The sequence below is a fragment of the Vombatus ursinus genome, unplaced genomic scaffold (assembly GCF_900497805.2).
Source record: "Vombatus ursinus unplaced genomic scaffold, bare-nosed wombat genome assembly UNPS02010461.1, whole genome shotgun sequence".
Taxonomy (NCBI): domain Eukaryota; kingdom Metazoa; phylum Chordata; class Mammalia; order Diprotodontia; family Vombatidae; genus Vombatus; species Vombatus ursinus.
This window is the reverse complement of record NW_020950239.1, coordinates 3,817,167-3,829,556: the sequence shown is the minus strand read 5'-3', so window position 1 is coordinate 3,829,556 and position 12,390 is coordinate 3,817,167. Positions and strand designations below refer to the sequence as shown.

General features: G+C 48.0%; 1 protein-coding gene across 3 annotated transcripts in view; it reads right to left on the bottom strand.

The window, feature by feature from the left end:
- Positions 1-5,913, bottom strand: part of LARP1B (La ribonucleoprotein domain family member 1B) — an 83,797-nt gene extending 77,884 nt beyond the window's left edge. For all 3 annotated transcript variants that reach the window (XM_027854467.1, XM_027854466.1, XM_027854468.1), the window contains exon 1: positions 5,409-5,913. In XM_027854467.1, the coding sequence (XP_027710268.1) occupies positions 5,409-5,913 (505 nt within the window). The remainder of the gene's footprint in view (positions 1-5,408) is intronic.
- Positions 5,914-12,390: the final 6,477 nt, after the last annotated feature.

The following is a 12,390-nucleotide window of genomic DNA, read 5'->3' as shown; positions in this document are numbered from 1 at the left end:
AACAGATGCTTAAAATTTGTGTAAGATTGTAATTTATTGGTCAAAATTTCATATCCTAAAATTTTGAGAAAGTCATGGAAAAGCCATTGAAATCCATGCTCTTAGTGATTCTTTTCACATAAGCCTGAGAGCTAAGGAGATGAGAAAATAATATCCAAAACATATCATTCAGCCCACTGAACTCATCCATTTATTCATGTTAACATTCTCCACATTAAATATTGACACAAAGTAGACAAAACATCAGTCAGTAGCATCAAACTCAAATAGAAACTGATCCCTGAAATCCACATATTGACAAGTTAACATTATCTACACTGTACTGGATTTTTATTGGCTTTGTTAAACATTTCCCAATTACATTTTAACTTAAGAGTTTTTCAGACCTAAGTCTGACAACTCTCCTCTAGGACTTTGCAAAATCTGCAACTTTTACTTAACAGAATTCAAGGCTATCATCATACATTTGCTTCTTCTTATTACATATACTATATATGAATAAAAAAAAAAAACACAAAGCTCTAAAGTTCAGCCCTCACGTTCATACTAAACTTTGCCTTCTCAATGAGGCACTCAAATGTAAAAGAAAAAGTCATTGATGATCATGTTAAAAGTATTTTAACTGTAATAAATAACATTAAGAATCGAAGAAGTTATGTCTTGCTTAAAGGGTAGATAACACGTGAGGGAGAAAATGCCCTAATTATTCACAAAACTTTTAAAAAGGCCAAAGCATCCACAAGGGCCCCATCATGTTCATTCTAAGACTGTGTTCACACTGACTGAGACAGGCCCTTATTCAAGCTAGTTATTTCAAAGGGTTTTTTTTTCCTGTTATTCTAACAATTGCCTCAGTAGTACACCCAGTTTCAATTTCTCACTTTAGAGCTTTCTTCTACCAAATTGTAACAACTTCCCACTACCTACTTGAAATCAAATCCTCAAATTGGAGTAAGGGGAAAGGAGGTGAAGGGTAAAGGGAAATGTCATAACAAGTTATGAGGATGGGTCAAGAAATGAGTTACAAACAGCCATTTAGTGAAACAAAAATATGGGTTAATACCAAGCTCATCCCCCCACACCAAGGCACTCGTGCCTGTGAAATTCCCAAAGTGTTTGGTTCAATTCAATAATCATTTATTATTAACCTAAATCTGCCCTGGGGCCCTGCTCTCCAATTTCAGGAAAGCCCTACCCATTCTTCCTCCCTTCCACTCCAGCCCCCACTGCCAGGCCCCACTCCAATTCTGGAACCAAGAACAAAGATCACATCAGCTGCCATTGTCCGTGGATGGAGTTACCAGCCTAGTCCCCAAAGGCCCCACACGCCATCCCTGGAACTCTCCAGACCAAGCTGTCCCTCCTTTAGTCACCGCTCCTTTGTATTAAGGCCTCCATTAGAGTGTAAGCTAAGTGCTTAATAAATGCCTTTTCATTTATTCATTCATTCATTCACTAATAGCCAGGCACTTAAGCCAGTTGTCAGGATACAAAGACAAAAATGAAAGTTCTCTGCATTGCATTCTATTAGAGGGAGAACCATGTGTACACAGAAAATACTAAATACATACAAAGAGATGCTCCCTACAACTTCTAGGATCCAATAGAAATTCTTCATTTTGGCCTCTAAGTTCTTCCCAATCTTTGCCATTCTTCAGTCTCCCAAGTCAAACCTGGCTGGCCCACCTGCTGCCCCTCACATTCTAGGGCCACCGCCTTCTCTCCATACCTGGGCCTGTTAGATGCTCCCTTCAAGGCTCAGCTAAAACCTACCCCACTACCTCCTCCTTTCCCACCCCCCTCCAACTGCTCAGCCACACCCCTCGACTTGAAGGTGACCTCATGCCCACTTTCCAGCCATTTCTGCATCAACAGTCTCCCCATTTAGACTGTAAACTCCTTGAGAGCAGGCATTCGAATTTTTCTTTTTCTCTCCAGGGCTTAACAGAATACCAGTGATGATAAAGGCTGGAGAACCACCTGATGCTTGCTCACAAAGTACTTTGGGTGGAGAAGATGCTAGCCAAATGGGATCATAAACTTCCTGTAGGAGGCAGCACTAGGGGTAACTAAGTGGCTCAGCGGATAGAGGGCCAAGCCTGGAGTCAGGAAGACTCATCTTCCTGAGTTCAAATCCAGCCTCAGGCATTTACTAGTTGTGTGAACCTGAGCAAGTCACTCAACTCCGTTTGCCTCAGTTTCCTCATCTGTCAAATGACCTGGAGAAGGAAATGGCAACCCACTCCAGTATCTCTGTCAAGAAAACCCGAACAGGGACATGAAGAGTTGGACAGAAGTGAACAACAGGAGGTAGCATCACAGCTGAGTCTTTAAGAAAGCTACAGGGTCTGATGGACAGAATGTGGAAGAGTAAGTGAGCCAGCGGGGCTGGAATAACGAAGGGTAGGAAGGATAAAAATAAGCAAACAGCCTAGAAAGGTAGGCCGCAAACAGCTGGCTTTAAAAGACAAAAGGGAGTGCTTACGGTATGTTAGAGGAAAACAGGGAACCACTGGAACTCTTGAAGAGGAGAGGGTCCAACCTGTGCTTTAGGAAGACCAGTCTGGCGGCCATGGAGGAAGAGCTGGAGAGGGAGGTCTGAGGCCAATTAGGAGGCGGCAGCAAGGGTTCCAGCCAGGGTGATCAGAATGGTGGTCATGCAGATAGAGGGGGACATATGAGACCTTGCAGAGGAATCACCCACAAGATTTGGCAACTGGTTGGAAATGTGGGAGAAAGAACTGAGGCTTGGCTCCCCAGCTGCAAAGCTAGGTTACTACAAAGACGGTGGTGAAATAGGAAATTTCAGAAACACGGACATTAGAAAGAGGGGAAGGTTTGGATAAGAAGCTCGGATTTGAACATGTTGCATTTGAGACACCTACGATAGTCGGGTGGAGGCTGTCCAGTTGCTGATGTGATGGAGTTCAGTAGAGAGGGGTTGTATATACAGAAACGGAAATCAGGCTCCCAGAAATGCAGGGTGATCCCATAGGAGCTGATGAACACAAGGCATGGAGAGGAGAGAAGCTAGAGGCCTAACCACTAAGCATGGTGGTAGGCTTGTCAAACTCTGGGGCAAGGGAAAGGGTCACACTGGTGAGGGGGACGGGGATTCTAAGGAAGAAAAAGCACCAAAACGCATCTGGTGCCCATGCTAATTACAAGACTTTCCTATCCTGTGCAAAGTAGATAAATAAATCAGTATCTGTTAACAAATGAAGAAAGCTCTCTATAGCAGCATTCCTCAGTTGCATGAAACAGTGCTTTGGTGAGTGTTTCTTTTGTGAGGGAGCTAAATTCTATATATTTTATGGCAGGCAAGGTCTATCTTCAGTGTTCACCTAATCCTGTGGACACTTTTTCCAACCTATCCATTAATCCCTACATACATAGAACCACTAGGTTTGACTTTAAACAAGCATGGACTTTGCAACTAAACTCGATGGCATATTTCTGTCCCAGGCAGGATAACACAACCAACAGACTCCATGTACAATGGTTCTTCAACCAAAACCCCTACCAAAGATCCCTTTTTAACACTCCCCAGTGACACAGAGAATCAGACAAAGTTCTGGTCTCTTCAATTTATCAGCAGCAGTCAAGCAGTCCTATTTCAGGCAGAGGCCTCTCCAGAAGATAGGCCAGGAACAGGGACGGCTTGGGCTTGGCTAAAGCAAAGCACCAGTTTCGCAGGCCTCTTTCTGGATAGAAGTTTGAATTAAGATTTCGTAGGTGATGGCTGTGCTCAGTCTCTAAATCACCTAACAAGGGGAGATGCCATCCCACAGGCATATTCACAACCTCCCAAAGAGCACAACTAAGGACTTTTTAAAAGCAGACTGGCCTAGAAGGGAGAGAAGGAGCAAAGGCTACCAAGGCACAGCGGGGAGAAAAATATACCTCCTAGAACTTATCCCTGCAGTCAACCAATAGGTGTAAGCACTGTATGCTTATACCCACACTAGAAACAATATGCCAGGCACTGTGGTAGTGGCTGTGTACGCAAATATAAAGAAACAATTCCTAATCTCCCAACAAAGTAGGTTGTGGGTACAGATCCTTTCGTTAACAAAACTATCATGTTCCTTCTCAACCTAACTACTTCACATTTGCTGCAGATTCCACTTCTGTACTTGTAGCCCCTCAGCTCACTTATGCTATTTCTGGAGCTTCAAGGAAATTTCCAGTCACTATCTAGATATCAACTCTGCTCCCTCTTATTTCTCTATACTGAACAGATTTGATCAAGCAAAACGGGAAAGCCAACTAAGCCTGAGTTATATATACATGATGCCTTGATTGCTGGGGGGGGGGGGGGGGAAGAAAAACTAAATGTAGTAACTTACCACAAATCCCTTTATTTGACAAATGAGAAAACTAAAGAAAGACCCAGCAAGGTTGGCTTGCCTAAGCTCACACAAGTTATTAGACTAGAACCCAAATCTCTGCCAAGTGCTACTTCAATTATACCACATTAATCCAAGTCAACCAAAGAGTAAAGAAAGCCAAGGCGAAGGATTCAAAAAAAGGTCAAAAAAAAAAAAAAAATAGGGCTGTAGTTCCCTTGAAGAATGCTCATGAACCATCCTATTACAACCCTTCCCCAAAAGGTTTAAAACATCTACAGTTAAAAGACTTGGGATTTTAAATACTTGTTAATAAACACTTCCCTAGAGGAGAGATCAACTCACCTCTACCTAATTTGAGACAAATTCTGAATTCTTAAAGGAAAATTTCCTAAACTAACTGGTCATATGTTAATCTTTTAAAATATCTTAACGACTGATGATGACGGGATTATATTCTTCTTGCTACTGCAATTACAAATACGCAATACAGATTAAACCTAAAGAAGCCACGAGGTCGAAGGTCAATCAATTTAATAGGATGCACTTATTTCTAATATTCCAGTTAAGTCTTCGTGGTAATCTAGCCTACTTCTTCATTTGGACACATGTGCAAGCTCATGTGCTCTTCGAAGGCACGAGTTCACTCTGACAGCTGTGAAAATGCTCACGCCTGGACCCCTGGAAGCGTTCCGCAGGTACGCGGCAGGACAGGCAGAGTGCACTTCAAGTGACCCCGACTTATCTGACCCTGAACTTCCTTCTAGGGAGATTTTTAACCGAGGAAACAGCCCGAGTTCACACCATCGTTGCAAAGCTTCTTCAGCCAGCGACCATCAGACGCAACGCCGAGGTGAGGCTGCCTTCAATTAGGGAAAGAAAAGGTTCGAATCCGAATCCGAATCCGTTGATCTGTCTCCGGTGCCGCCCCTTCACTGTTAAAATCCCCCCTCGCCGCCGCGGGTCCGCCTCGCCTCGCCTCGCCTCCATCCCGGGCAGGGTCTCCCACCCCCACCCCCCCGGCGGCCCTCCCCGCACTGCCCGCACACACACACGCACCTGGCTCTGAGGGCTCGGCCAGCAGCAGCGGCGGAGGCGGAGGAGGCGGAGGCGCGGCGGCCGGGGGCTGGCCCGGGGCCGGGCCCGGCGCGGCGGCCACCACGGCCGGCGGCAGCAGCGCGCACGGAGGCGGCGGCGCCGCCTTCTTGGTCCAGGGGTTCTCCTTGGGCGGCGGGGCCCGGGGCCGCTCCCGCGCGGCCGGCCCGTCGCCGTCGTCCTCGTCGCCCTCGCCGTCCGCGTCGTCTTCGTCGTCGTCGGGCCCTGGGGGGCTCCCCGGCTCCGGAGGCTTGGGGGCCAGGGGCAGTCCGAGGGGCTTCACGGCCACGGCCGCCTGGGGCACGCTGTGGCCCAGGGGCGCGGGCGGCGGCGGCGGCGGCGGCGGCTCCCCTCGGGCGCCGGCTCGCTCGGCCTCCCGCTCCCGCTCCCGCTCCCGCAGCGGGGGCAGGCCCAGCTCGGCCGCCGAGGCCGGCTCGTCGGGCGGGGGGACGGAGCCCTCAGCAGACATGGTCCCGCCCCGCCCCGCCGGGGCCCAGGCCCAGGCCCGCCCGCCCGCGCCCGGCTTCCGCGCCCGGCTTCCTCGCCCCGCCCGGGTCACAAACGGCCCCGGCCTGGGCCAGAGAACCGGATACAGCCCGGCACGGCCCGCCGCCGCCCACTCGGCCTCTCTCCCGCGGAGCGCTCTGCGCGTGAGTGTGCGCGCGCGCGTGAGCCGGGCGTGTGCGTGTGCGCCGGCGGTGGGAGAGCGCCCCCTGGCCCACGCGCCGGGCCGAGCGCTAACCGCCCGCGGCCGCGGCCCCGCCCCTCCCGACCGCACGCGCACGCGCACCCGCCGCGCACACCGGCCCCCCCTCACGCGCTCGGCCCCTCTCGCTCTCTTGCTCTCGATCTCTCGCCCTCCGTCCTCCTCTCTCTCCCTCACGCCTTCCTCCCCTCGCCCACGCACTGCGAGCAGCGCGAGCTCACCTCACGCTAAGCGTGCGGCGCCCAGGGACGGAGGCCGCTAGAGGAGAGCCTGGCGGAACGGGGCGGAGCCGCGCACGCGCACGGCGGGGAGCCGGTAAGCGCGAGGGGCGGTGTCCGAGGGCCGGGAGGGCCCTCCCCCCGGGGAGGGGGGGGGAATGACGTGGCCGGAGGCCCGCTCCTTCCGGTCCCCGGACCCGCAGCCACCGCCCGCGGCTATTTACTTACAAACGCCCACCCCCGCCGGCCCCCAGGCGCCCCAGAGGAGGGAGAAGGGAACGAACGCCGCGAGTACCCGCCTGTCCCCGGCCCAGCGCGGGTTGGAGGGAGAGGGAGGGAGCTCCGGCTACGGCGCACGCTCCGCGCCCGCTTAGAAACAGACCTCTGTGACCACACAGGCTCCTGCCGCTGGAGCCCCCCCCCCCCCCCCCCCCCCCGGAACGGAGGGGCGGCGCGGCTCGGGGCGGTGCCGCGCACGTTAGCTCCTCCCCCCGGGGCCGCCGAGCTGGGCCAAGCCCCGCCTCCCATCCCGGCGCGCATGCGCGGCCGGCCCCCAGGTGACCCGCTCTCCGCCCTCCGGTGACCCGCTCTCCGCCCTCCGGCAACCCGGCCGCCCTTTGCCCGCCCAGCCTCCGCCCCTGCGCGAGGCCGAGCAAATATTGACGCTTGGAGCAGCCCGGGCCTCGCGGTCTTTCCGGGTGCCCCTCGTCCCGGCCCCGGCCGCGACGAGGCTCTTCGGAGAAGTTAGCGTGAGCGGTGCCGCGGACGGAGGGTGCGGGGCGGCCCTGCGGCCTCCGGGACCGGCAGCGGCCTGCCCCCGGAGCCGTCCGCGGCACGTGGTCGGCTTCATCCTGGCCAGGGCTGTGCCCTGTACCCCTGGCCGGTGAAAGGCCGCGCCGGGACCCGCGGGGTCAGTGCCCGCCCGGACAAGGGCCCTTCCTGGCTTCTGGATAAAGAAACCCCGGGTTAAGGGCCCCCCAGGGCGGGGGCTGAGGTCGGTCGCATGCCTGGGACCTACAGGCTTCCCATCACACCTTCTGATGCTTCTAATTTTATTAAAAAGTGCTTCCCAAATCGCTTTTTGTTTTCTTTTTTTCCCTTCAAATCGGAGATATCAGTGAGATATAGGAGTCTGTTGACACAGGCTGGCTCTTCTCCCCGTTGCTGGGAAGGCTGAGCCTCATGGATTGCATTATTTTGGGAGTTCCCAGCTGGAGCAGAGCTAAAGCTGATCAGACATACACAGTTTGGGACCAGTGATCCATATCGGGGTTTCCCTAGGAGACAGAGTTTTGTGTCTCACTCTCTGGGAACCCCACTCGCACCTAGGGGGTCCAGGTTGGGTAAGCAGGCCAACCCCGAGGGTGAGTGTGGGTCCCTGCCACTCCAGGCTGCATCGAGAAAGAAGCCCGTCATCTCATTCTCTCTGTCTTCTCATTCATTCTCAAGCCATCAGTGTTGATTGTCTCCCCAGAATGATGCGTAAACTGCCACTCTTTTAATGTCTTGTGACCTCCGAAAGATACAGGAACAGTTTGCAAACCATAGACTCTTTGGGAGAGGCTGGCATTTGATATAGAAAGTCTTAGTGACATTCGAAGCTTGTTGAAGCTTAAAGCTTTGGGCTACACTAAGACTTTTGTAATATCCTTTGTATTTATTTGTGTACATATTGATTTCCCTGGTAGAATATAAGCTCCTTGAGGGCAGGAACAGTTTTATTTTTGTCTTTGTATTTCCAGTGCTTAGCATAGTGCCAAGACCACACATTCACTAATGATAAATGAGATATCTTGGCACTTAATAAATGATAGTTAAGGTTGATTGGTAAATCAGTGCTTATTAGACTTCAAGGCACTGTGCAAAGTTGGCCTTTTGATTTGCCTTTTAAATCTCTTCAATATGCCCCCTTCTTTCCTCTGATATTGTCACTACCCTGGTGCCTGGATTTTCCCAATAGTCTGCTTACCTCAAGTCTCTTCTCAATCCAATCCATCCTCCATTCAGCCACCAAAATGATTTTCCTAAAATGCAGGTCTGATCGAGTCACCCCTTTTCTCAAACTGCAGTTGATCCTTTTTGCCTTCAGGATCAAATATAAAATCCTCTGGTGTTCAGAACCCTTCAAAAGCTGGCCCTTCCTGCCTTTCCAGACTTTTTACACCTTATTCCCCAACCCATATTCTTCAATACAGTGACACTGGCCTCCTGGCTTTCCCATGAACACTATCCCTCACCTCTGGGCATTTTCTCTGGCTGTCCCCTATGTCTGGAATGTTCTCTCTTCTCTGCTCCAACTGCTGACCTCCCTGGCTTCCTTTAAGTCCCAATTAAATCACACCTTCCACAGGAAGTTTTCCCTAACCCTTTTTAACTCTAGTGCCTTTCTTCCATTAATTATTTCCTACTTGGCCTGTAAACATATTTATCTTCTGTGTACATATTTGTTTACTTGTTATTTCCCCCTTTAGATCTGGAGCTTTTCAAGAGTAGGGACTCACACTCTTTTGCCTCCCCAGTGCTTAGCCCAATACTTGGCATATAGTAGGAGCTTAATGTTTATTAACTGACTTACTGCCATGTATATGTAGATCAAACAAAGAACAGTTCCTACTTTCAAGGAGTTTGCATTTGACTAAAAGGATACAATAGGTATGGTTGTTTAAGGAGGAACAAAGTACTAACAATTACGGAGATAACACATGAGTTGAAAATTGAAGGAAGCCAGGTGTGCTTTGCACATAGGACACGTCAGCTGTTTGGAGACATGGAGGCTGGAGTGAAAAGATGGCATCACAAAAGAGCAAGCTGGCCAGCTTAACTGGAACAGAGTGGGTCATTGGAAATCAAATAAAATGAGTATGGAAAGGTAGACTCAAGCCAGACTCTGCAGGATTTTGAATGCCAGGCTGAGGAATTTTCATTTAATCTTATAGACAAGCAGGAGCTACCGAAGCTTCTTGAGCCCAGGAGATAATATAGACAGCTCTGCTTTAGGAAGATTATTTTGCTATCTTTTTTTTTTTTGAGAATGGATTGGATACCTAAACCAGAAAAACCAATTAGAAGGCTGTTGCAATAATCTAGGAAGAGTGGGGCAGCTAGGTGGCGCAGTGGATAGAGCACCAGCCCTGAAGTCAGGAGGACCTGAGTTCAAACCTTGACCTCAGATCAAACACTTGACACTTACTAGCTGTGTGACTTACTAGCTGTGTGACCCTGGGCAAGTCACTTAACCCCAACTGCCTAAGCAAAAAAAAAAAAAATAATAATAATCTAGAAAGAGAACTCACTCTGGGCATTGGTTTCTTCATGTTTAAAATTATAACCTCTAAGGTCCCTTCCAGTTTTAAATCTACAATACTGTAATCTTGGAAGGCATCTTACTGCCTCCTATTTATATCTAACTTCTGATAAAAAAATTTTTTTCTAACAAAGTGTGTTGATGGAATGAATCTTCATTAACAGAAGTAGGTGAGTTTTAAGAGGAAGTGAAATTAGAGAAAGCTGAGGATTTAGTACTAAATGTTATGAATGTTCATAGCTAATGACAGGGAAAATAAAAGAAGCTAGAAAGGAGACCCAGAAAAAAAATCAGGAGAACCAAGAAGACCAACATCATGTAAGCTAAAAAGAAGAAAAGTTGGCAGTGTAAAATATAGCTGAGACATCAAGAAATATGAGAACTGAGAAAAAGCCATTAGATTTAGCCATGAATAGATTTCCAAACAATCCTACTTACAGACAGCATTGCATTCATTCAACATGTCCCAAAACATGACAAGGCCTTCTCAATCACTCCAGTCACTCAGAAAAAATTGGCCTATCCATTCACATTGGAAAAACAAAGTGGTTGAAGAATGTCTATTACCACACACACACACGAACAGGACCAAGGGAATAGCAAAAATCAAACGTGTGGCTCTCATTTGGAGAATTGTGTGGTGCTTTCAACAACCTCAAGCGCGTTACCCTTAGTGTGAAAACACATTTTCTTAACCTCATTTTTCTCCCAGTGACAGTTGTAGATCATGGAATATTACCCTTCCAGAAAAATCTAAATTGTAGGTAAAACAAAAGGCAATGAAAAGATGCGTGGGGAATTCCCCCACCAGGAGGCAAGATGGCAGAGTAAGAAGTAAGTTGCTCTCACCCTCCCTCAACATCTGAAAGCCCAGAAAATATCAACCCAGGAAAAACCCTGAGCCAGTAAAAACACAGGGCACAGCAGTCTTGTGCCCCAGAAAGCTTGAGAGAGTACCAGGAAAGGCCTTTCTCTGGGGGGAGGGGGAGCAGTACAGTATGGGAGATGTCCCAGCAAGCCAGCAGAAAGCCCCACCTCAGCATAAGAGGGGAAGATCCTGAGATGCTGGTTGGTGGAACAGGCAAGTGCCAACACCAGGACCCCTGAGAGCCTCAATACAAGAAGAGGAACTGGTAGACACCAGCTGGGAAAATGACACTGTTCTCCAGCAGTGAAATCACCCAGTGCCTCAACACAACTCTGGGAAGCACAACTCCAAAAGGAAAGCTCCAGGCTGACAGAAACCCACCAGCAGCAAAATATCCCTGTACAAGGCCTGGGCAACCAGGAGCCAAACATTCAAATGCAGGGCCCTGGTGAGCAGGAAAAGAAGCATGGGTAAGTGCCCCCTTTGCTCCAGCAGGAGAACTCAACATTTTTTTTTTTAAGTCAGAAAATAAGCAGACACAATGAACAAAAAGCAGACACAGAAAATGACCATAGATTGTTATTTTGGGGAAAGGGAAGATCAAGACACAAACTCAGAAGAGGACAACATTGTTAATACACCCACATCCAAAGCCTGAAAGGGGAATATGAACTGGTCTCAAGCCCAAAAAGCCGCCTTAGAAGAGCTCAAGAAGGATTTTAAAAGTCAAGTAAGAGAGGTAGAAGAAAAATTGGGAAAAGAAATGAGAGGTATACAAGAGAGAGTCAACAGCTTGGAAAAGGAAGGACAAAAATTAGCTGTAGAAAACAAGTCCTTAAAAAGTAGAATTGGTCAAATGGAAAAAGAGGTACAAAATCTAATAGAAGAAAATAACTTAAAAATTAAAATGGGGCAAGTCTATGAGAGCAAAAATCAGTCAAACAGAAACAAAAGAATGAAAAAAAAAGAAGAAAATGTAAAATACATTATTGGTAAAAAAAAAAAAAAAAAAAAAAAAAAAAACCGGAAAAAAAAAAAAAAAAAAAAAAAAACTGAACCGGAAAATAGATCCAGGAGAGACAATTTAAAAATTATTGGTCGTGAAAACCATGATGAAAAAAAAGAGCCTGGACAACATCCTTCAGGAAATCATCAAAGAAAACTGTCCTGAGGTCCTAGGACCAGAGGGCAAATTAGTTATGGAAAGAGTCCACCAATCACCTCCTGAAAATTGAAAATGCCAAGGAATATAGTAGCTAAATTCCAAAACTACCAGATCAAAGAGAAAATACTGCAAGCAGCCAGAAAGAAACAATTTAAATATCATGGAACCATACTCAGGATTATGCAGGACCTTGCAACTTCTACATTAAAAGATCATCAAAGGGTGTGGAATACAATATTCTGTAAGGCAAAGGAGCTTGGATTACAACCAAGGATCAACTATCCAGCCAAACTGAGCATAATCTTTCAGGGGAGGAGATGGACATTCAATGAAGTAGGGGACTTCCAAACCTTCCTGATGAAAAGACCAGAGCTCAACAGAAAATTTGACCTTCAAATATAAGGCTCAGGAGAAGTATAAAAAGGTAGACAGGAAAGAAAAAAACCTATCATATTATCAATAAGGGCAAACTGTTTACATCCCTACAAGGGAAGATGATACTTGTAACTCTTAAGAATTGTAACATCATCATGACATTTAAAAAGGAGTATACTTAGACAGGGGGCTTGGGTTTAAGTTGACTTTGATGTGATAGTAAAAAATCTAATTAAATGGAGAAAAGGAATTGCACTGGGAGAAGAAAGGAGGCAGACAAGGATAAATTACATTACATGAAAAAGCACAA